This window comes from Pecten maximus, chromosome 8 (genome assembly GCF_902652985.1).
Source record: "Pecten maximus chromosome 8, xPecMax1.1, whole genome shotgun sequence".
Taxonomy (NCBI): Eukaryota; Metazoa; Mollusca; class Bivalvia; order Pectinida; family Pectinidae; genus Pecten; species Pecten maximus.
This window is the reverse complement of record NC_047022.1, coordinates 39,112,046-39,138,687: the sequence shown is the minus strand read 5'-3', so window position 1 is coordinate 39,138,687 and position 26,642 is coordinate 39,112,046. Positions and strand designations below refer to the sequence as shown.

General features: G+C 39.0%; 1 protein-coding gene and 2 long non-coding RNA genes across 5 annotated transcripts in view; 2 read left to right on the top strand and 1 right to left on the bottom strand.

The window, feature by feature from the left end:
- Positions 1–17,374, top strand: part of LOC117333467 (probable palmitoyltransferase ZDHHC8) — a 42,289-nt gene extending 24,915 nt beyond the window's left edge. The window contains exon 8 of one of the 2 annotated variants that reach the window (XM_033892771.1): positions 13,877–17,374. In XM_033892771.1, the coding sequence (XP_033748662.1) occupies positions 13,877–14,914 (1,038 nt within the window). In that variant the 3' untranslated portion in view covers positions 14,915–17,374. Of the gene's footprint in view, positions 1–13,759 lie in introns of both variants that reach the window. The other variant, XM_033892770.1, reaches the window with a different exon arrangement.
- An 876-nt stretch (positions 17,375–18,250) lies between these two features.
- LOC117333469 lies at positions 18,251–22,845 on the bottom strand. Its single transcript, XR_004533909.1, has 2 exons — positions 22,525–22,845; positions 18,251–21,993 (listed from the first exon to the last, which is right to left on the bottom strand). It is a non-coding gene; the product is annotated as an uncharacterized LOC117333469 (long non-coding RNA).
- On the top strand, positions 22,174–22,849 carry LOC117333468. Of its 2 annotated transcripts, none has more exons than XR_004533907.1 (2): positions 22,174–22,190; positions 22,396–22,849. It is a non-coding gene; the product is annotated as an uncharacterized LOC117333468 (long non-coding RNA). The 2 variants fall into 2 exon arrangements; XR_004533908.1 differs by having other exon boundaries at positions 22,176–22,190; positions 22,518–22,849.
- The last annotated feature ends 3,793 nt before the right edge of the window (positions 22,850–26,642 follow it).

Below are 26,642 nucleotides of genomic sequence, written 5' to 3'. Positions count from 1 at the left end.
AACCTAAACATCTGTCCAGTCCCCTACACAAACAGTATAACATCAGTTTTGATATAAACATCCCCAACCTAAACATCTGTCCAGTCCCCAACACAAACAGTATAACATCAGTTCTGATATAAACATCCTCAACCTAAACATCTGTCCAGTCCCCTACACAAACAGTATAACATTAGTTCCTGATATAAACATCCCCAACCTAAACATCTGTCCAGTCCCCTACACAAACAGTATAACATCAGTTCTGATATAAACATCCCCAACCTAAACATCTGTCCAGTCCCCTACACAAACAGTATAACATCAGTTCTGATATAAACATCCTCAACCTAAACATCTGTCCAGTCCCCTACACAAACAGTATAACATTAGTTCCTGATATAAACATCCCCAACCTAAACATCTGTCCAGTCCCCTACACAAACAGTATAACATCAGTTCTGATATAAACATCCCCAACCTAAACATCTGTCCAGTCCCCTACACAAACAGTATAACATCAGTTCTGATATAAACATCCCTCAACCTAAACATCTGTCCAGTCCCCTACACAAACAGTATAACATTAGTTCTGATATAAACATCCCCAACCTAAACATCTGTCCAGTCCCCTACACAAACAGTATAACATCAGTTCTGATATAAACATCCCCAACCTAAACATCTGTCCAGTCCCCTACACAAACAGTATAACATCAGTTCTGATATAAACATCCCCAACCTAAACATCTGTCCAGTCCCCTACACAAACAGTATAACATCAGTTCTGATATAAACATCCTCAACCTAAACATCTGTCCAGTCCCCTACACAAACAGTATAACATCAGTTCCCGATATAAAGACATCAGTACGATGTAAGCATCATTTGAGACCTCAACAGATACCTTACTAATCCAAGGGGCCATACATAAACATCGCTAGTTACCTTCACAAACATTAGTGAAATCTCCAACATGGACATTGGTGTACTTGCCCACACACAGACACAGATCTAGTCTCAACACAACCAGTCATGAAGATGCAGCGAAATTTTGCTTTTCCCTGGAATATGACTTGGATTTGAAAGAAATTGTGATAGAAAACGTTTATCTACACCAAAGATATATTCCTATACTTTGTGATGGAATGAAATTATTAACATTTTCACCGTATCTAGTAAACCTAAAATTAGATTTTAACAAAATGTTTGAGGAACAAACATGCCCTTGTCATTACCCATGTCTGTCTGTCCTGCAGTGACCACCTCGCTTCAAATCAATGACATTTCTTCTTTAGAACCCAGCAACAACTTTTGTTCAAACTTATTAGACCATAGTTTTGTAACATTAAGTTATACATCATATTCTGATGGTCATTAGTCAAGGTTAAAGGGTCAAAGGTCACTTTTGATCCTTCTGCACATGATGCAATGTGTCCTAACACATTCAAAATCAATGTCAAATCTTTAGAACCCATCAACAGATGTTGTTCTTAATTACAACTTAGTAATATCATAACATTAAGTTCTATACTTGATATTCTAGTGGTCATTTGTCAAGGTTAAAGGGTCAGGGGTCACATTTGACCTTTTCTACAATACAAAGCTGATGTTCAGGATTTTACATGAAATCTTCACCAGATTTTTTTTCATATCAACACCACACTATTAGCTTATCAAATTGTATACCTGAACAACTTTTGGTGGTAATTGGTCAAGGGTCACATATGATCTTTCCTTCTTTACAATTTCATATTTACACCTCACTATTAGCTCATCAAGTTGTACACTGAACAAATTCTGGTGGTCATTGATCAAGGTTAAAGGGATCATATTTCACTACTTCTGCAATAGTTAAGTTGTGTACAAGATATATTTCTTAAAAACCCTCATGCATGTAATTTAATGACCAAGGTAGAGCTTAATGCAGGATGATAAGATGATGTTTGTAATTCTATATAGAGCAACAATGGGTGGGCTTATTTCCAGGCATGTGTTTAATGATAGACGGATACAATAGATACCTGTCCAAACATAGATACTAATGTATAGAATTGAGGCCATTTATGTCTTGTAGACATTGTCTATCTAGTTCTGAGTATGATATGAAATTAAAATTTGGTTTATTTTCTGATGAAACTGTTCCTTTAAATTATAACCACTGAATGAAATGATAATTTAAGTTTATGTATATCAAAGGTGATCAAGAATGAGTTTTAAAGTCACCCTGTTATGGTTGTTGGTTCTGACGTTTTAGGGTAGAGAAGAGATAGATCAGTTTCTGATATAGCTAGATTTGGAGGCAGGTAAGATGACTACCAGGCTGGATCAGGGATGTCCAACATGACCATCCTACCCAGGCATACAACCAATGTCTGCTTCACTCATTTCTTTCTGTAGAAATTAACATAATTGTTTTTTTCATTTCTGGTAAAACTTTATAATCTTGAGATATAGACCTCTCAGAATATTTAAAATAACATTGTTTTCGTTTTTAACAAAAGTTTAATAAAAATAGAAGCATTACCAAACATCCCACCTGTTCACTATAGTGGCTTGCTGCTAGTGCTTACTAAATGTTGGACACCCCTGATCATGAATCCTAACAGGTTGGAGTCTAACATTCAGAGTGACCTCCCCTAGGTTGTAACTCTTTGTTGATCTGTAACTAACCAAACCTCCTAAGCTCTGTACCTAGCTCTCTGTCTGCCTCTGATGTATCACTGTAATAAAATATCAACTGTATAAAGCTTCAAGGAGATCTAGATTAATGTGGCAAATACAAATACTTTCTACGCAACTCAGAATTGTAAAAATAATAATTAATTGCTGTTATATTCTATATAATCTACAATTTGTAGAAAATAATCAGTTTCTTGAAAGCTTATAATGAATTATTTTTAACTGCTGATTACATTGATCTAACTTATGATATTAAAGCTTTCATATGAAATACATAATTATTGGAAGGATGTGTAGAATGATATTATATAATTTGTATACTACCGAGGCTGTCATGTTTAATGTAACTGTTAAGTATAAGTATGACATTAAGCACCAGAGCACACTCTTCAATCTGTTATTTACTGTTCACTATACTTCATAAAATCCATATACACCAGTATTACACCTCCCTAAATATCAGTAGTGACTCCTAAAATAACAGTGAAAGTTCCATCATTAACATACATATAAATATAAAGTATTTTATAGTGAGCATTTCTTGGACTTTAATTTGATACACTAACAATTTAAAGAGAAAACAGACATACTTGTTGAGAGTTTTGTAAATAAAAATGACATTTAACAAGTACTATTGTCCCCAATTGAAAAATATCCAATGCAAGTCACAACTCTGATTCTAATGCATGCAGAAATATGAATCTGAAAGCAGTTTGAACAGAAAAATACTTTCATGCATTTTAACAATAGCAGAGAGTTAAAAGTCCTGCATGAAATGGCCTGGATTAGAAAGAAGCATCTTTTTATCAGGCATGTGTGTTTCTGTGAGTTGACCATTTGTGTCCTCTTAACATATAAACTAAATAGTTGCCTGTTGATACAGCTCTGTCTCTGGTGTAGATAAGGGTTTTCTCATTCTAAATCACTCTTTTTGAAGTTTAAAACACTGAATGAATACACAAAAGCAGAATTAATGAAATGAACAGAAGAGCTTCTTTTCCTTGTCACTTTCAAATATGGTATTGCTGTTTTAAATCATATTAAAAATTATTTGTAAATCTTAATGAAAGAACTATATGCATCATGAACATGACAATAGATTAGGTGATTATTGTTATGTGGTAATAAAGCTTGAGTTGTTGTCAGTTACCAGTAGATATGTCTGTACAGGTGTAGGCTAGGGTTTATATGTGATATTTTAGACACAGAAACAGCACCAACTTCTCCATTGTTCACCAGACCTACCTCCAATAAAAACACTGTTGCATCTGTTTTATTTTGTTGTTGAGAAGATTCGGCTGGCTTGAATCTTACTTTTAAAATCTAATGCAGGAAACGCCATGAGTTCCATTGTCATTTTTCATTACATATTGTGGAAAGAAAAACATGTTTAAAGTGAACCTGTTGCTGTGTCTAAATGGTATTGATGATATTGGTTGATATTATATATGTTACATCACTATCATGGCACCAGACATTTCCTTTAGTATTGGGATACCAATGTTCTGGTATATTGTTCAGTCCTTAAGGTTGGATGGATACTGACATTCAGTAATTATCAAATTTTATAAAAAATGTAATGATAAGAGTAAAACACCTGGTACTGTGATGTGATCAGTATTGGGTACACTGGTGCTGTGATGTGATCAGTATTGGGTACAATAGTGCTGTGATGTGATCAGTATTTGGTACCCTGGTGCTGTGACGTGATCTGTATTGGGTACCCTGGTGCTGTGATGTGATCAGTATTGGTTACCCTAGTGCTGTGATGTGATCAGTATTGGGTACCCTGGTGCTGTGATGTGATCAGTATTGGGTACCCTGGTGCTGTGATGTGATCAGTATTGGGTACCCTGGTGCTGTGATGTGATCTGTATTGGGTACCCTGGTGCTGTGATGTGATCAGTATTGGGTACCCTGGTGCTGTGATGTGATCAGTATTGGTTACCCTAGTGCTGTGATGTGATCAGTATTGGGTACCCTGGTACTGTGATGTGATCAGTATTGGGTACCCTGGTGCTGTGATGTGATCTGTATTGGGTACCCTGGTGCTGTTACATGATCAGTATTGGGTACCCTGGTACTGTGACGTGATCAGTATTGGGTACCCTGGTGCTGTGATGTGATCTGTATTGGGTACCCTGGTGCTGTGATGTGATCAGTATTGGGTACCCTGGTACTGTGACGTGATCAGTATTGGGTACCCTGGTGCTGTGATGTGATCAGTATCGGGTACCCTGGTGCTGTGATGTGATCAGTATTGGGTACCCTGGTGCTGTTACATGATCAGTATTGGGTACCCTGGTACTGTGACGTGATCAGTATTGGGTACCCTAGTGCTGTGATGTGATCTGTATTGGGTACCCTGGTGCTGTGATGTGATCAGTATTGGGTACCCTGGTGCTGTGATGTGATCAGTATTGGTTACCCTAGTGCTGTGATGTGATCAGTATTGGGTACCCTGGTACTGTGATGTGATCAGTATTGGGTACCCTGGTGCTGTGATGTGATCTGTATTGGGTACCCTGGTGCTGTTACATGATCAGTATTGGGTACCCTGGTGCTGTGATGTGATCAGTATTGGGTACCCTGGTACTGTGATGTGATCAGTATTGGGTACACTAGTGCTGTGATGTGATCAGTATCGGGTACCCTGGTGCTGTGATGTGATCAGTATTGGGTACCCTGGTGCTGTTACATGATCAGTATTGGGTACCCTGGTACTGTGACGTGATCAGTATTGGGTACCCTAGTGCTGTACATGATCAGTATTGGGTACCCTGGTGCTGTACATGATCAGTATTGGGTACCCTGGTACTGTGATGTGATCAGTATTGTGTACCCTGGTGCTGTGACATGATCAGTATTGGGTACCCTGGTGCTGTGATGTGATCAGTATTGGGTACCCTGGTACTGTACGTGATCAGTATTGGGTACCCTGGTGCTGTACGTGATCAGTATTGGGTACCCTGGTGCTGTGATGGATCAGTATTGGGTACCCTGGTGCTGTGATGTGATCAGTATTGGGTACCCTGGTGCTGTGATGTGATCAGTATTGGGTACCCTGGTACTGTGACGTGATCAGTATTGGGTACCCTGGTGCTGTACGTGATCAGTATTGGGTACCCTGGTACTGTGATGTGATCAGTATTGGGTACCCTAGTGCTGTACGTGATCAGTATTGGGTACCCTGGTGCTGTGATGTGATCAGTATTGGGTACCCTGGTGCTGTGACGTGATCAGTATTGGGTACACTAGTGCTGTGATGTGATCAGTATTTGGTACACTAGTGCTGTGATGTGATCAGTATTGGGTACCCTGGTACTGTGATGTGATCAGTATTGGGTACCCTGGTACTGTGATGTGATCAGTATTGGGTACCCTGGTGCTGTGATGTGATGTGATCAGTATTGGGTACCCTGGTGCTGTGATGTGATCAGTATTGGGTACCCTGGTACTGTGACGTGATCTGTATTGGGTACCCTGGTGCTGTACGTGATCAGTATTGGGTACCCTGGTACTGTGATGTGGTAAGTATTGGGTACCCTGGTACTGTGATGTGGTAAGTATTGGGTACCCTGGTGCTGTGATGTGATCAGTATTGGGTACCCTGGTACTGTGATGTGATCAGTATTGGGTACACTAGTGCTGTGATGTGATCAGTATTTGGTACACTAGTGCTGTGATGTGATCAGTATTGGGTACCCTGGTACTGTGATGTGATCAGTATTGGGTACCCTGGTACTGTGATGTGATCAGTATTGGGTACCCTGGTGCTGTGATGTGATGTGATCAGTATTGGGTACCCTGGTGCTGTGATGTGATCAGTATTGGGTACCCTGGTGCTGTACGTGATCAGTATTGGGTACCCTGGTGCTGTGCTGTGATGTGATCAGTATTGGGTACCCTGGTGCTGTGATGTGATCAGTATTGGGTACCCTGGTGCTGTGATGTGATCAGTATTGGGTACCCTGGTGCTGTTACATGATCAGTATTGGGTACCCTGGTGCTGTGATGTGATCAGTATTGGGTACCCTGGTGCTGTACATGATCAGTATTGGTTACCCTGGTGCTGTTACATGATCAGTATTGGGTACCCTGGTGCTGTGATGTGATCTGTATTGGGTACCCTGGTGCTGTGATGTGATCAGTATTGGGTACCCTGGTACTGTGACGTGATCAGTATTGGGTACCCTGGTGCTGTACGTGATCAGTATTGGGTACCCTGGTGCTGTGATGGATCAGTATTGGGTACCCTGGTGCTGTACATGATCAGTATTGGGTACCCTGGTACTGTGATGTGATCAGTATTGGGTACCCTGGTGCTGTGATGGATCAGTTTTGGGTACCCTGGTGCTGTACATGATCAGTATTGGGTACCCTGGTACTGTGATGTGATCAGTATTGGGTACCCTGGTGCTGTACGTGATCAGTATTGGGTACCCTGGTACTGTGACGTAATCAGTATTGGGTACCCTGGTGCTGTTACATGATCAGTATTGGGTACCCTGGTGCTGTTACATGATCAGTATTGGGTACCCTGGTGCTGTTACATGATCAGTATTGGGTACCCTGGTACTGTGATGTGATCAGTATTGGGTACCCTGGTGCTGTACATGATCAGTATTGGGTACCCTGGTTCTGTGACGTGATCAGTATTGGGTACCCTGGTGCTGTGATGTGATCAGTATTGGGTACCCTGGTGCTGTGATGTGATCAGTATTGGGTACCCTGGTGCTGTGATGTGATCAGTATTGGGTACCCTGGTGCTGTGATGTGATCAGTATTGGGTACACTGGTACTGTGATGTGATCAGTATTGGGTACACTGGTGCTGTGATGTGATCAGTATTGGGTACACTGGTACTGTGATGTGATCAGTATTGGGTACACTGGTACTGTGATGTGATCAGTATTGGGTACCCTGGTACTGTGACGTGATCAGTATTGGGTACCCTGGTTCTGTGACGTGATCAGTATTGGGTACCCTGGTACTGTGACGTGATCAGTATTGGGTACCCTGGTGTTGTCACATCTGTATTGGGTACCCTGGTGCTGTACGTGATCAGTATTGGGTACCCTGGTTCTGTGACGTGATCAGTATTGGGTACCCTGGTGCTGTACGTGATCAGTATTGGGTACCCTGGTTCTGTGATGTGATCAGTATTGGGTACCCTGGTGCTGTGATGTGATGTGATCAGTATTGGGTACCCTGGTACTGTGATGTGATCAGTATTGGGTACCCTGGTGCTGTACGTGATCAGTATTGGGTACCCTGGTTCTGTGACGTGATCAGTATTGGGTACCCTAATGCTGTGACCTGATTGGGTTCATCATGACAATTGTTGACATTATCATTAAACTGAGTGCTCTCATCTTTATTTGCAGTGTTTCCTGATTTCATTCCCATTACTGAAACATAGCCACGTCATTCTACATTAGGTCACTGATCAAAGCTGGTCCAAATCAATAAAGGGCAGTAACTCATACTAGATAATTCAACAGAAGGTCACTGATAAAAGCTGGTCCAAATCTATGAAGGGCATTCTTTATAATATCCTCTATATGTTATGATCAGTTAACTTGGTTGAGCTTTGATATCACTGTACCTAGATATGTAGAACTGACTGGCTGAGTTTGACTCCTCATTTCCATCTTTGTATCTACAGATACAGTGTTCTACTCAAAAGTGCTGTAGACTATGCTAGCTGCATGTCTCCAGTTATACATGCATGTCACTTTCTTCTCATTTACATAAAAGTGAACTTTACTTAATCTATTATTGATAGCAATTTTGGCCTCTTCCATTGATAGTTGATTATGAGCAAATATTTTAATGAATATTACATGTTTCTAATTATTTGTGTTTATTATTTTATTTCTTATTTGCAGTTTATAATTCTAAACATTGATATTTTTTTTCAGTGTCATTTTTCATTTGGTTGTTATATAAATATGTAGTCAAGATATTAACATTAATTTTATATTTAGATTGAGCTGAAATGTCTGTCACATACAATTCAAGGGAATTTGACTTGTTAGTTAGATTATGACCTTGAATACCTTATAGAAGGTTGTGTGATGTCCATTTCAGTATTCACTTTAGCATGCTATCATTTGAGAATACAAAATACATACACAGAGCTTAATCACATGTGTTTTTGTACTTCCAGACTGTTAATGTATTTGTAGTGTGATTCATACTGTTTTCATGCTGCCAGGTGTTTTGTCTGACCTGTCCAGAGTCTGTGAAATCATCTGTCATCCAGTAGACCTTGATAGGGAATCACGGATTACTAACTCTCTCAACAGTATATCCACAGTAGGAATCCATCAACCAGTGACTAACTGTGCCCAATATCAATATGTCCTGACCCATTGGCTAACTCTGTTCTCCAAAAGTCCTGCTCTAGTGACTAATTCTGCCCTCCAACAATAAGTCCTGATCCAGTGACTAATATCCCTTCATTAGTAAGTCCTGACCCAGTGAATAATTCCCTCCATCAATAAGTTCTGAACTAGTGACTAATTCCCTCCATCAATAAGTTCTGATCCAGTGACTAATATCCCTCCATCAATAAGTCCTGACCCAGTGACTAATATCATTCCATTAGTAAGTTCTGAACTAGTGACTAATTCTGCCCTCCAACAATAAGTCCTGATCCAGTGACTAATATCCTTCCATGAATAAATCCTGACCCAGTGACTTATATCCTTCAATGAATAAGTCCCTGCCCAGTGACTAATTCCCTCCATCAATAAATCCTGACCCAGTGACTAATTCCCTCCATCAATATGTCCTGACCCAGTGACTAATTCCCTCCATCAATAAATCCTGACCCAGTGACTAATTCCCTCCATCAATAAATCCTGACCCAGTGACTAATTCCCTCCATCAATAAATCCTGACCCAGTGACTAATTCCCTCCAACAATAAGTCCTGACCCAGTGACTAATTCCCTCCAACAATAAATCCTGACCCAGTGACTAATTCCCTCCATCAATAAATCCTGACCCAGTGACTAATTCTCTCCATCAATATGTCCTGACCCAGTGACTAATATCCCTCCATCAATAAATCCTGACCCAGTGACTAATTCTCTCCATCAATAAATCCTGACCCAGTGACTAATTCCCTCTACAATAAGTCCTGACCCAGTAACTAATTCCCTCCATCAATATGTCCTGACCCAGTGACTAATTCTCTCCATCAATAAATCCTGACCCAGTGACTAATTCCCTCCATCAATAAATCCTGACCCAGTGACTAATTCCCTCCATCAATAAATCCTGACCCAGTGACTAATTCCCTCCAACAATAAGTCCTGACCCATTGACTAATTCCCTCCAACAATAAATCCTGACCCAGTGACTAATTCCCTCCATCAATAAATCCTGACCCAGTGACTAATTCCCTCCATCAATATGTCCTGACCCAGTGACTAATATCCCTCCATCAATAAATCCTGACCCAGTGACTAATTCCCTCCATCAATATGTCCTGACCCAGTGACTAATTCTCTCCATCAATAAATCCTGACCCAGTGACTAATTCCCTCCAACAATAAGTCCTGACCCAGTGACTAATATCCCTCCATCAATATGTCCTGACCCAGTGACTAATATCCCTCCATCAATAAGTCCTGACAAAGTGAATAACTGTTCTGCTCACAATCATGAATAGATTAAAGGTTCCATATTTGTTTATTTGTAGAGGGCACTGGTAGTATGTGGTATATAGTAGATAACCCACACTACAACACAATTTAATACAAATTTATGGCATAATTTATAATAAATCCTACATTAATTCCATTTTAATTCCATCTAGTGGTAGGCTACAATTTTGAAGAACTGCAGCTTGAAGATATCCATAGGGAATTATTTTGTTTTATCTTAACGTTTAATGTGTACTGGTATATCTGTGTATGAAGAGGTACAAAGGGCCGCAATGTGTGAATGTCCACTGTCAATTTTATACCTAGCACCTTCTCTAGCTTATGTTACAATACTCATTGTCTGCTTCCTGTGTGTAGTGCTGGCTCTAATGTGTGTTTCTAAAGAAACAGTATAGATTGATATGGCTGTATTCAGAAGCTGTGTTTTTTTTCTCACTGTCCAGAAATTGCAAGTAAATGGTATAACTTGCCTAAAGTCTGTAAAATTTGGTAAGAAATTAAAACCTCTTAAAATATTGGCTTTTGAAAAAATTGATTTGAATAAATTCATGCTTTTCCAAAGAGTTTGAATATTTTTTTTAGTAATTCTCTAAGTCAAGATATTCTTAACCAAAATGAATCTTAATTTTTTATCTGTTTTAGTAATGAAGTAAAATTACATAACGTTGAGAATGAGAGTCTTACATTACTGCCTACACAATACTTGTTTGGTGGATGAAGTTACATACATATGCTACTGCTTATTGCATATAAACTATGGTGATGCTAGATGATGCAACTCAAGGCAAGAATTAGGTGATTGGAGGATTAGGCGAGATTTTTTTGTCAAAATGGAAATTCTGAAGCAATATATAACAAATCTTAGCTTTTAGTGTTGTTTGATTTGAGTTTAATCTGCTAATGTACTAACTTTAGTCACTGTCAGGTACTCAGGTCACACAGATAGAAATTAGTTCTAAAGTTTAAAACAAACTATTCAAGGGGAGGTCATTTGTATTATTTACATGAAGCGTTGTGTAGGTACCATTTAATGATATATACTGTACAGGTTATTTACTTTCTGAAGCGATGGGCTGTTTACTGATTTGTCCTGATGGATATCTTAAGCTTACTTGTTACTAATCATTTAGGTGGTGGTATGGAACCTGTACAAAAGTATATATTAACCCAGCTTAATCATCATCTCCATCATCATCGTTGTCATCTTTACAAACAACCCCCTAGCTATAGTAGATGGGACATCATGCTATATATACGACAGTTCTGGTTTATCAACTCCAGTCATTGTAATCTCATGGTTTAAAATCAATAATCCACTATTCCTCTGGTTTTTAATGAGGGCTCATAACATATTTTTGATGGCACTTTGTAGTAATTCAAGATGTTTTACTGAATTCTATAATTTTCATTATTTTTCAAATTAAATACAGCATGTAATTACATTGACTTCAGTTCAGATAGAATTTTTATTTTGATTTGCCAGAGCTATGGCAGGTAAAAAGCTCTGTGTATGTACTCCAGTGCATGTGTGTAGATCAGTGTAGCTGTTACTTCATTACGTACTCGTAGCTGTTACATCATCACGACAATCAAAATATACTTTATACACCATTCACATTTAATCTGACACTCTTTGCCCTATAATCAACTCGCTGTGTGTACCATATTATTGTATTTGCTGACACTCCTCACCCCCCAAAAAAGGAAAGAAAAAGAGGTTGATGCTGTTAGTCATGTAGCCTGAACATCAGAGTAGTCTCCCTTTATATGTTGAAACGTGATGATAATACAATGCACTTAAAGAAAAATAAGCATTATGAAAAGCACTAAGATTGAGAGAAGGTATTGTGTAAAATGCCTATTTCTGTTAAAAGTTTGGATGTTGTTTTGAGTTTTTGATGTAACATCTAATAATTAATAAGATACTCACACAGGACATGCCTTATCACCATGTTGATATGGCGTGGGTACATCAGCTTCATCTGTATATGCATGCTTTGCTAGCTAATGACACCAGTACAGATGACAGGCCAGTTACCAACCATCAATTATAATTCCTGAAGTTGAAATTTCCTGATAACTATTCATACTAAGCTTTGATTAGAGGACAGGCCATGACTTCACTGTTATTACTTAATTCACTTCAGTTTGTCCATACGAAAGCATTATTGAAGTTCAGACAATCTTTATTAAGGAACTAAGTTCAGTAATGCTTTCCTTATAGAACTGTAAATTAATGAATTCACTGAAGTCAAGGAACATTGATGAAATTTGTGCCTGAAGATAAATGAAGTTTGATTGTTGGTAACAGGCATTGTCATCTTTAAACCTGTAGATTTTAGTATGTTGTAGTAATATTATGATAGAAATATAACCTGGCTCATCTTCCAACAATTTATCTTTTTAATATGTACCATTTCTTTCTGTGTCTTGAAAGATTTGGTACGAATGAATGAAGAACATATCCTGTCTCTACATTTTAACTTTTAAACATCAATCTTTGGCAAAACAACAGGACAAAAATGGTAGCTGCTAAAAAACAGCTTAGAAATATATATACCTGGAGTTACATCCCTTTGTGTTCATATTTTGTTTAGTCAAAACCATTCTCATCTAGTTTTCTTGTTTGGATTTCATTGATACATGAAAAGACTTCATTGATTAAGGTCTGATTTGGGAAAGTTAACTGCTCACTGTTAATATGGCCCCAATTAATTTCATATTTTGACAATCATGATGAGATATGTCAGGTTTTACTGCTATCTGTAGGCTATACCTTAATATGCTTTAATGCTATCACATCACCAAATTTTATTTGAATTGTTTTCTTTCTCTCTCATTATTTATTTTTACTTTCTTCGGAAGACAACTGCTGTTGCTCTAAAGTTTTGTCTCTCTCTAAAACTTTGATTTAGTTAAGAAAAGTTTATGTTCTCTGCTTACTTTTTCCCACTGATTTGACTGGTGTTAATGTAACTACTGTAATTCTGTTAAAGGAAGCTTAACTTCATATACATGCACAGATATTATAAATGTTACTTATGAAACTCTAAATTGACAGCAGTTGTCTCCATTAGTAATAGTTTCCTTCTCCACTAACGGCCTGGTGTTTTTCTTCTGCATTCCAGGGCGTAACCACAGTGGTATAGTACGCCGGCCTTACTGTAGGCATGTCCACCACCTGCCTGCCCGCTCACAAATATAGTGCGGCATCATGCCCACCCACGTGTCAGGGCTTAACCTATTTATAGAGTGCCTGCTCCTGTTACACTGAGCTGATTAGCGTACCTCTTCATGCCGCAGGAACCATACCAGTATTACACTTACAGGTTTACCGCAGACCATGCTATTGTAGTTGTGGGTAGTTAATTGGGAGTTATGTAGGTATATATAATGAGTTGTGTGCGTTCCTTCCCCCAGGCCCCTCTCACCACACTCCTACTGGATGATGAAGACTCACAGAGTATGGACAGCCAGACAAGTCTGGGAGCACATATCCGCTCAGACTCTTACACAAATCTTTTTGACACTTCTCAGCAGTCTGTGTCCACGCTGCCACCTCAGCCAACATCTGTGGGTGCAACACTTCATGCCAATCACACCAATCACACAGCACAGCGTGGATCTCCCAAACCACGAAACTATTATGACCGAACTTCTCCACAGAGAGGGCGTCGAGGAATGTCAAAGGCACCCATGGCCACACCTGAAGAGTCGTTAATCGCTACCTCACCAATGGATAAAGCAATCCCACCCAGACATGCTCTAAATAGTCCTGGGTCGGAGCGTGCCCCTTATATATCCAATGGTCGACAGAACAACAGCAAAGGCCAAAGGAGTGAAGGATCACGTTTTCCAGCTTATGAAACCCAACAGAAGCGTCCTGGAGATTCCCAGTACCAACTAAGTAGTTCTCAGTCATACCCGGCCCAGCTAAGGGCAGGGTCCTCTACTGCCCCTAAATCAAGTGCTTCAGTCCCTCAGTATCCTCCTGTAGGCTACAGCGCTCGCTCATACAAAAATAATGGCTACACTAGTGGTGACCAGGACACTCCGCGTGGCCGCGAGCGAGTACCACATAGTAGATCCGACAATATCTCCGCCGGGAGACAGTATACTGGGTCACATCCGACAAGCTCTGACACTCGAGCTAAACGCTCCTATGAAGCGCTTCCCCATGACCACAATCGGTCATACTCATCACAACAACCCTCGGTGCCCAAATCCCGGACAATGCCGGCCCAGGGTGCAGAGGCCTATTTTCCTGATGATGACTACAGGGCTAATTCAAGACGCCCTATGTCTTTTGTGAAAGCTTTAGAAATGAGTGAAATTGTAGAACAAAAAGAAAAACAGCAACAACAAATACAAAAAACACCACCTCACAGTACTAGTTTCTCCAGTAGTTCCCATACAGTCAGTGGAAGCAGCGATAGAATCTCCCGACCAGGGAGATCAGTCCCTATCCAGGGGCGGTCAGCCCCTCAATCACAGGTTCATCCTCGAGGCAGAGACAGAAGTCGGGACGAAAAGAAAAGGAGTCTGTATGATTCTAGCTTTGAAGTGTCAGTGTGATAGTATATATTCTAATTAATGACACGAAAGACAATTTGTAAGAGTTGTTGTGATTGGTGGACCTTCCTGTCTGATTTTTCATTTTAAAAGAGACAGCATCTTTGGTCCATTTGTGTACCATATGATGTTTGAATGAATCCTTCCACATTTAAATTACATGTGTTTCCATCCTTCATATATATATGTATATATAGGAGGGAAGTGTGTGAGATTATAAATACAGGTATGTTTTATGTATGATTGTGTATGTACAGTAATTTCCTATATCAGGGAAACTTTACTCTTATAATCCATTATGTAATAATTGTGATGAGAATTTATCATAAGGTTTATATATCAATTTTCTTGGACCAGTCATTACTCAGACTCTAATGATGATCCAAGTCAAAACATTTGTAAAGAACATGTTTAAAAAAAATTCAAAATTTTTAAAAATAATGGATATTTTTAAAATGATAGGATTAAGAAAATCCAGAGATTTGTGGAACCTGTTAATCTAGTCACTTGACATCTTCTATATTATTTGACAATCATGTAGATATTAATTGAATACAAACTTTATCACCATTTGTTCTGAGAGATAACTGGCCCAGCATGTGTATAGTACCCTTTTCTAAGCTCTATTTTCACCATTCAGATTTTAACTGATACCTTTGGCATGTACCAAAATGTTTACACATTTTTTATAGTGTATTCATCTGATTTGTCTGTTTAAATGTCTCTCCTGACACAGATATTAATTCATAATCATGCATCTTAACCTAGGTAAGGAACCACTTGTTATTTAGGGTCAGTTACTAAAATGAAAATATTAACTTGCCTTTGTGCTTGCATTCATTATAATGGCCATCAATACCAAAAAAAACCCATTCTGGCCCCTACTGCAACTCCCAACTCAATCCCTACCATTATCCCCTTCCTTGTCCTTATGGCTGCCCCAAACTTGACCCCTACCACAAGCCCAACCCTAGCCCTACTGCTACACCCAACTTGACCCCTACCACTACCCTCACCCCGGCCTCTACTGAAACCCAACCCCAGCTCCAACTCCCCAACTCAACCTGTACCACTACCCCAAGGTGGCCCCTATTGATACCCCCACCCTAGTCCCTACTCCAAATTCAATCCTACCACTTCCCTCACCCGGCCCGACCATTACCCTCACCCGACCCCTACCATTACCCTCACCCGACCCCGACCACTTCCCTCACCCGACCCCGACTATTACCCTCACCCGACCCCTACCATTACCCTCACCCGACCCCGACCATTACCCTCACCCGACCCCTACCATTACCCTCACCCGACCCCGACCATTACCCTCCCCCGACCCTACCATTACCCTCACTTAACCCCTACCGCTAATCCCCATCTCTTCCCTTTTCTCCACTTTATTATGTAGACTTATTACATGACAAAAGCCCATACGTTGCCATCAATTATCCTTTGATTTAACAACTCCAGAATTTGGTGTACAGTTAATTTAGTCCCATTCAGTCCTCTAGATGCCAGCATTGTGTTAGTTTTTAAAGATAGAAGTTCTGTAACACATCAGCTACTGCTGGTTATTGGTAAGGACTGAAAATGTAGGAAGCAGCTTTAACTTATTGTAGTGATCTAGAGATGAAAAATATTGATAACAATAGAGAAAATTACCCCTTGATGTGAAATTTGATGTTCAGTTGTGTAGTATGTTCTTTAACCCATGCCATGTACATAAGATAAACCGTCTAGGATGTCAAATAAAACCCCATATTAACGTACCTTTCAACTTCAAAATCTTCGCCTAAATGTGATTGTTATTTAGCATCCATTTAGATTAAGACTAATAATTGTGTATTTACAGAAAAAGATATGTTGAAAAATGAAGTGTTATCGAAGTAAAATAATAGACAGCTCCATCAATTTGATTACAAGGAATTAAAACTTTGCCAAGTATTTACTGGGGTTACATACTCCTCCATTTTTTTTTTTTTTTTTTTTTTGTGGCGCTTCATCAACTTAATTGTTGCTGCTGTGTAAATAAATCCAAACCTATATGTGACTGACAGTATCAAATAAAGAGTTGGTATGAAGGGGTTAGTATTTGACTATACAAGTTTACAAATCTTTTTTTGTAGTGGGCTGGGGGTTATTGATTTTTGTCCTATTACCACCTGGGCTGGGGGTGTGTATATACATAAAAGACAAAAATCATTGACCCGTAATATTTTACTTTGGGGGATGTATGTAATTATCCTCTTCTAAATTTTAGTGTGTTCCAATATCATTTCAAAGAAATACGTTACTGTATAATGTATAGGTGTGTGATATATCGGTAAGTAATCTTGTCCTTGATTTTTATTGATAATTAGGTCAGGCATTGTTTGAAAATGGCCTTTATGCAAATGTTTTAGAATTTCTGAATACATGTCAATTTTATAGTCACAAATTTTCTAATGATTTATTTTATATGTTAAAGCATGTTTTAGGATTATTTTCATATTCATTTGACCAGTTGGAGGAGAAGATACTAACTTTGTCGTTGTACAATGAAACTATTATAACCACCTGATTATATGATAAAGTGAAGCTTACGTGACAATAGTTGTGTGTCTAAAATTGGTTGTTTAAGTCTGCCTTTGTTTCCAGTGTTCCTTCCCATGACCTAGTAACCTGGCTTGGTTTCCTTGGAAACTCACTAAGTGATGTTACCATGGAGACTGACCAAGTGATATTACTAAATCCCCATCACCAGTGCCAAATCAACTGTTGAGAGTACCTAGTGTAGTGTTATATGTTACAAAGTCATCCAGGCGTGTCTACCGTCAGTGAGGCCTCACCTCTAATCTTATACCAAAAGTTATAAGCAGAATTTACAAGTCACATGTATCAGATTGTTGATAGACTTAATGAAGTACACTTAAAACAAAGTTCAAGTATTTTTGTCTTTAACAACTTAGTGTGATTGTAAATAATGCATTGAATATTCTTAGAAAATTTCTGTAATTTTTGTGGTCAGAAGTCAGAGAGTGAAGGTTCAGAGAGGACGATCAAACTACACATATCGAAGAGGAGTGTGCGAGTGATTGAAAACTTTTAAATGATGTGAAATGTCACATGACTGAGAGTGGGTTGAACTATTGGAGATTCCATTGCAGGGTAACTCAAAATGGTTCCCTTATGTACATTTTCATACATCACATTTTAACTTATTTCTAGGAGATTTTTCTGTCAATATTATCTTGTTTGAAAATATGTTGATGAAAAAAGGGCATGTCATTTTTGGCTCACTTGCTCGAAACACAAGTGAGCTTATGCCATGGCACAGCGTCCATCATCATTCGCCAACTTTAAAAAAAAAAAACGTAACGTCATGATTAACCATGTGGATTTTGCCTAAATTTGGTCTGTAGCTAATTCCTTGGGTGATTGGGAACCAATTTTCATAAAGATGCACCCCCTCCTTCTTCTGAACGGCCTGATGGATTCTTTTGTAAGGAGTATTATTGGGTGAAGGAGACACACTGTTTATAAATGTAGGTGGAGGGTCAGGCCCAAAAGAATAGAGGCATTTCTTTGAAATGTTTCTACTTCTGTATGGATAAAGTTACTTTGATTAAATTTGATCTGCAGAATCTGAACTTACTATGGATTTACTTTTAAAAGTCCATTCACCCTTGTGGCTGGAGAGGCAGGCCCAATAAAGGTAGTATGATTATTAATGTTGGTGCTTTTCAGCTTAATTTGCTTTGAATCTGGAGTCTTTCCTTGGAATCAGAAAGGCAAATATAAGTTGTAGGAAAATGTTTATGGCAATACATGGGCATTTGAGGTAGATCACAAAATAGGAAAAGTATTGGTAATATAACTTGAAAGTGCTTTGCCATAATCACTGAAATACTCAGGTGAGTGATGCAGGCCCTATGGGCCTCTTATTTAATATGTTGTTCGTTTGGAAATGATTTTTTATAAGTAATATATTTAGTATTTTAATAATTATTTATTTAGATATTTACCTATAAGTGAAGATAATTCCCAATCTTACAGCAGGGCCTCGGATTCCGAGTTAGTGAGCCAAGTTTACTACAGTATTGATACCAAGCTACCTAGTTATAGATACCACATCTTTATAAACTTGTAAGCATCATTGCTGAGCTTCTCTTCTTTGATCAATGAGTCAGCCTGTCATCTATTGTTTTAATATAATTAATGCTCTTTAAATTTTGACACTACAAATTGTTCTACCTCTTTCCTCTGATATATATAGAGTTTCTTAAAAATGATTCTACCATGATTAAGGATGGGGTCAATAGTGACAGTTTGGAGTTTGACCATTGCATCCATGTTTCCTTTAGTATGCCATTCATATAGTAGGTTTTAGTGAAGTCAATCCATCACATAACAGTGCAATAACCGTGTTCCAAACAAATTGCAATACTTAAAAAAAATGTATCTAATCATATCATGGTATGTCTATCTATATCAAGTAACATTTCACTTGCAATTGTTGATGCTCTATCTGTAGTTTTTCTGGTGTGAACTCAAAACATGACAGTTTGTAGTCTTGGCCCATATTAATAGTATATTTGTTATATAAACTGTAGCAAAGAGTTTGACCAATACGAAATATAACGATGAAGAGAAACTACAGGTATGTTTGTTTAGGATACAGGGTACATCTTTCATCTAACAACCATCAATGTATCGCCTCTCCAACAGAGCTTAACACAAAAATTCATAACCAATTCATGGGCATAATGTGTTGTAGGTTTCTCCAAGGGAGACAACTATGTGAATCTCTGATGTAATGTGAAATGTCTTTTACCCTGAGGGAGAGAACTTTTTCTAACACAAATTGCAGATACAATGTGTCCGCTCTGATTTAACACATATCTCATACATACAATGGGATTTCATTTCGTTTCGCACAATGTTAGTGATTAAACCAAGAGAACTGAACATGGGTTGTGCCCATATTAGCCCTCCTCCTAAACCAGAGAAATGATCCAAGGGAAGTAACTCCTATATTTGTACAGCCACTGAAAATAATAATAAGGAAACCTTAGTGTTTAACAGTAAAAATCCAACGATACCACCAGAGTTTCTATAATAATGTCTGTCATATTGTGAGCTAATATAAACATCCTGAGTATTTTTAGCCATATGTTATATATTAAATGGACTTCCTGCGTGCTTGACAGACTTGCACAAAAAAAATGTATCAATAATAATGCATGTATTTGTTTAGAACAAGAGTAAGATTGCCTTACATAAGAGAGATACAGATTTCTATTTAACAAAGGAAGACTCCTATTAATCGATTGACACATTCTGTCATTGTTGATCACATTTCATTTAAATATATCGGAATGTTTTTGAGAAGTTATGGTTTAACTCCTAACCTGAGGGACACGTCGATAAATTTATAAAATTATATGGTAAATGTTTTACTTCTTACCTGAGGGACACGTCGATAAATTTATAAAATTATATGTTAAATGTTTTACTTCTAACCTGAGGGATACGTCGATAAATTTATAAAATTATATAGTAAATGTTTTACTTTGCAAGTATTTGATATGTATTTCACATCATTCTATAATAACTTGAAGGAGTTTTGCGAATCAATTTTTACAAACAGTTGAGCTAGGATACCTGGTAATAATAGTTGCGCTAGTACATTTTTTGGTGAATAAGAGAATGATATGCTATTATACATCCCAGCATTGCACAAAAAAAGTACGAAAATAAAGTATATCAATGTTATCACAGAAATTTCATTTCATGATATGTCTTTTAACATACTAAAGTTACAGTACAACTTACATGTACAGCTGATTCTTCTCATCCTTTAACGAACAAGGATTGAAATAGTCCTGGTTCTGTATACTCACTTTTACCAGGTTGTTACAGAATGCATATCCACAAATATTAATGTGATATAACATGTTTAGATTGTATTCTTACTATAACAGTTATTCTGATTGATCCTATTGTTATCAAGGAAGAGAGAAATGCTTGCAGGTCACGCACCAAAGTGCAGTTATTTTTAACAGCAAGTTTTGCTTTTAAACACTGAACATACCCAATGTTGAAAAATATAGATAAGTTTTTTTATTATTTTAAAGTGTTGAAAATTATAACAATTTTTTTTCTATCTCAATGTTGATATTCACCCTCTTTTAAAACCAAATTATTTGTAAACAAATGTGTGATAACTGAAGGCCATGTTAGATGGCACATTGTTGGCTATTTATATGGCAGACCTTGGCCATCTGGTGGGAAACTAATAGGGCTGTATGGTTGAAATTTCCAATCTTAATGGGCCAAGTTGATTTTGGTGTTAGTTAGAAACACCAACTCGGCCAAGTGATTATCTCACTATCTTGTGAAAAAACACTGAGCCTACCTGATTAGGATTTTACCAACTGCACTGGAGAGGTTTGTCTCATTGTGGAGTGAAATACTAACTTCATAATCATTGAAGAATTGCTAATCCTGCCTTCAATGGAGTTCATTTCACCATGGAGAGGTAACAATCTTCGTGGGCCTAGCTTAACCTTGCTACTGACCCAATGAGAGGGACAATCTTCCTAGGCCAAGTTTACCTCACCAATGAGAGAGGCAATCTTCCTAGGCCAAGTTTTACCTCACCAATGAGAGGAACAATCTTCCTAGGCCAGATTTACCTCACCATTGAGAGAGGCAATCTTCCTAGGTCAAGATTTACCTCACCATTGAGAGAGGCAATCTTCCAAGGCCAGGATTTACCTCACCAATGAGAGGGACAATCTTCTTAGGTCAAGATTTACCTCGCCAATGAGAGAGGCAATCTTCCTAGGTCAAGATTTACCTCACCAATGAGAGGCAATCTTTCTTGATCAGGTTTTACCTCACTAATGAGAGGGACAATCTTCCTAGGCCAGGATTTACCTCGCCATTGAGAGGGACAATCTTCCTAGGCCAGGTTTTACCTCACCATTGAGAGGGACAATCTTCCTAGGTCAAGATTTACCTCGCCATTGAGAGGGACAATCTTACTAGGCCAGGATTTACCTCACCAATGAGAGAGGCAATCTTACTAGGCCAGGATTTACCTCGCCATTGAGAGGGACAATATTCCTAGGCCAGGATTTACCTCACCAATGAGAGAGGCAATCTTCCTAGGCCAGGATTTACCTCACCAATGAGAGAGGCAATCTTCCTAGGCCAGGATTTACCTCACCAATGAGAGAGGCAATCTTCCTGGGCCAGATTTACCTCACCAATGAGAGGGACAATCTTCCTAGGCCAGGTTTTACCTCACCATTGAGAGGGACAATCTTTCTTGATCAGGATTTACCTCACCAATGAGAGAGGCAATCTTCCTAGGTCAGGATTTACCTCACCATTGAGAGAGGCAATCTTCCTAGGTCAGGATTTACCTCACCAATGAGAGGGACAATCTTCCTAGGCCAGGTTTTACCTCACCATTGAGAGGGACAATCTTTCTTGATCAGGATTTACCTCACCATTGAGAGAGGCAATCTTCCTAGGCCAGGTTTTACCTCACCATTGAGAGGGACAATCTTCCTAGGCCAGATTTACCTCACCAATGAGAGGGACAATCTTTCTTGATCAGGTTTTACCTCACCAATGAGAGGGACAATCTTCCTAGGCCAGATTTACCTCACCAATGAGAGGGACAATCTTCCTAGGCCAGGTTTTACCTCACCATTGAGAGGGACAATCTTTCTTGATCAGGTTTTACCTCGCCATTGAGAGGGACAATCTTACTAGGCCAGGATTTACCTCACCAATGAGAGGGACAATCTTCCTAGGGCATGTTTTATCATCAACGTGTATTTGTCTGTTTTTCTGTGCTGTAGATGGAATGTAAGAACCATTGTGATCGTATAGAGTTTTAGACATTCCAGTATGATAAATAAAATATTATGTTTTTTACACAATGATTACTCTTGTCTTTGTTTTTATGATACATTCATTTCATATTTTCAGCTCACAGGGAAAATAAAATGAAAAATCTCGACAGGGACCAAAATCTTCAGAATATAAGGTCGGAGGGAATAAAATGACTAATATATACGAAGGACCAGACAAGGCACAAAATTCAGAATATCAGGTTTATCAGGGAACATATTAAGAATTTTATGGTCTGATAGGGAACCAAACATTCAGAATGTAAGGTCTGCACGGGTAACAAAATGTCCACAATGTAAGGTCTGACAGGGAACAAAATGTTCACAATGTAAGGTCTGACGGGGAACAAAATGTTCACAATGTAAGGTCTGACGGGGAACAAAATGTTCACTATGTAAGGTTTGACAGGAAACAATGTCCACAATGTAAGGTCTGACGGGGAACAAGATGTCCACAATGTAAGGTCTGACGGTGAACAAAATGTCCACAATGTAAGGTCTGACAGGGAACAAGATGTCCACAATGTAAGGTCTGACAGGCAACAAAATGTCCACAATGTAAGGTCTGACAGGAAACAAGATGTCCACAATGTAAGGTCTGACAGGGAACAAAATGTCCACAATGTAAGGTCTGACAGGGAACAAGATGTCCACAATGTAAGGTCTGACGGGGAAACAAAATGTCAACAATGTAAGGTCTGACGGGGAAACAAAATGTCAACAATGTAAGGTCTAACGGGGAACAAAATGTTCACAATGTAAGGTCTGACGGAGGACAAAATGTCAACAATGTAAGGTCTGACGGGGAACAAAATGTCCACAATGTAAGGTCTGACAGGAAACAAAATGTCCACAAGGTAAGGTCTGACGGGGAACATAATGTCCTCAATGTAAGGTCTGACGGGGAACAAAATGTCCACAATGTAAGGTCTGACAGGGAACAAAATGTCCACAATGTAAGGTCTGACAGGGAACAAAATGTCCACAATGTAAGGTTTGACAGGCAACAAAATGTCCACTATGTAAGGTCTGACAGGGAACAAACTGTTCACAATGTAAGGTTTGACAGGCAACAAAATGTCCACAATGTAAGGTCTGACAGGGAACAAGATGTCCACAATGTAAGGTCTGACGGGGAAACAAAATGTCAACAATGTAAGGTCTGACGGGGAAACAAAATGTCAACAATGTAAGGTCTAACGGGGAACAAAATGTTCACAATGTAAGGTCTGACGGAGGACAAAATGTCAACAATGTAAGGTCTGACGGGGAACAAAATGTCCACAATGTAAGGTCTGACAGGGAACAAAATGTTCACAATGTAAGGTCTGACTGGGAACAAGATGTTCACAATGTAAGGTCTGACGGGGAACAAAATGTTCACTATGTAAGGTCTGACGGTGAACAAAATGTTCACAATGTAAGGTCTGACAGGAAACAAAATGTCCACAATGTAAGGTCTAACGGGGAACAAACTGTTCACAATGTAAGGTCTGGCGGAGGACAAAATGTCAACAATGTAATGTCTGACAGGAAACAAAATGTCCACAATGTAAGGTCTGACAGGCAACAAAATGTTCACAATGTAAGGTCTGACAGGAAACAAACTGTTCACAATGTAAGGTTTGACAGGCAACAAAATGTCCACAATGTAAGGTCTGACAGGAAACAAGATGTCCACAATGTAAGGTCTGACAGGGAACAAAATGTCCACAATGTAAGGTCTGACAGGGAACAAAATGTCCACAATGTAAGGTCTGACGGGGAAACAAAATGTCAACAATGTAAGGTCTGACGGGGAAACAAAATGTCAACAATGTAAGGTCTAACGGGGAACAAAATGTTCACAATGTAAGGTCTGACGGAGGACAAAATGTCAACAATGTAAGGTCTGACGGGGAACAAAATGTCCACAATGTAAGGTCTGACGGAGGACAAAATGTCAACAATGTAAGGTCTAACGGGGAACAAAATGTTCACAATGTAAGGTCTGACGGACGACAAAATGTCAACAATGTAAGGTCTGACGGGGATTAAAATGTCCACAATGTAAGGTCTGACAGGAAACAAAATGTCCACAATGTAAGGTCTGACGGGGAACTAAATGTTCACAATGTAAGGTCTGACGGGGAACGAAATGTCAACAATGTAAGGTTTGACAGGCAACAAAATGTCCACTATGTAATGTCTGACGAGGAAACAAAATGTCCACAATGTAAGGTCTGACGGGGAACAAAATGTCCACAATGTAAGGTCTAACGGGGAACAAACTGTTCACAATGTAAGGTCTGGCGGAGGACAAAATGTCAACAATGTAATGTCTGACAGGAAAAAAATGTCCACAATGTAAGGTCTGACAGGGAACAAAATGTTCACAATGTAAGGTCTGACAGGAAACAAAATGTCCACAATGTAAGGTCTGACAGGGAACAAAATGTCCACAATGTAAGGTCTGACAGGGAACAAAATGTCCACAATGTAAGGTCTGACAGGGAACAAAATGTCCACAATGTAAGGTCTGACAGGAAACAAAATGTCCACAATGTAAGGTCTGACAGGAAACAAAATGTCCACAAGGTAAGGTCTGACGGGGAACATAATGTCCTCAATGTAAGGTCTGACGGGGAACAAAATGTCCACAATGTAAGGTCTGACAGGGAACAAAATGTCCACAATGTAAGGTCTGACAGGGAACAAAATGTCCACAATGTAAGGTTTGACAGGCAACAAAATGTCCACTATGTAAGGTCTGACAGGTAACAAACTGTTCACAATGTAAGGTTTGACAGGCAACAAAATGTCCACAATGTAAGGTCTGACAGGGAACAAGATGTCCACAATGTAAGGTCTGACGGGGAAACAAAATGTCAACAATGTAAGGTCTGACGGGGAAACAAAATGTCAACAATGTAAGGTCTAACGGGGAACAAAATGTTCACAATGTAAGGTCTGACGGAGGACAAAATGTCAACAATGTAAGGTCTGACGGGGAACAAAATGTCCACAATGTAAGGTCTGACTGGGAACAAGATGTTCACAATGTAAGGTCTGACGGGGAACAAAATGTTCACTATGTAAGGTCTGACGGTGAACAAAATGTTCACAATGTAAGGTCTGACAGGAAACAAAATGTCCACAATGTAAGGTCTGACGGGGAACAAAATGTCCACAATGTAAGGTCTGGCGGAGGACAAAATGTCAACAATGTAATGTCTGACAGGAAACAAAATGTCCACAATGTAAGGTCTGACAGGCAACAAAATGTTCACAATGTAAGGTCTGACAGGAAACAAACTGTTCACAATGTAAGGTTTGACAGGCAACAAAATGTCCACAATGTAAGGTCTGACGGGGAACAAAATGTCCACAATGTAAGGTCTGACAGGGAACAAAATGTCCACAATGTAAGGTCTGACAGGGAACAAGATGTCCACAATGTAAGGTCTGACGGGGAAACAAAATGTCAACAATGTAAGGTCTGACGGGGAAACAAAATGTCCACAATGTAAGGTCTAACGGGGAACAAAATGTTCACAATGTAAGGTCTGACGGAGGACAAAATGTCAACAATGTAAGGTCTGACGGGGAACAAAATGTCCACAATGTAAGGTCTGACGGAGGACAAAATGTCAACAATGTAAGGTCTAACGGGGAACAAAATGTTCACAATGTAAGGTCTGACGGACGACAAAATGTCAACAATGTAAGGTCTGACGGGGATTAAAATGTCCACAATGTAAGGTCTGACAGGAAACAAAATGTCCACAATGTAAGGTCTGACGGGGAACTAAATGTTCACAATGTAAGGTCTGACGGGGAACGAAATG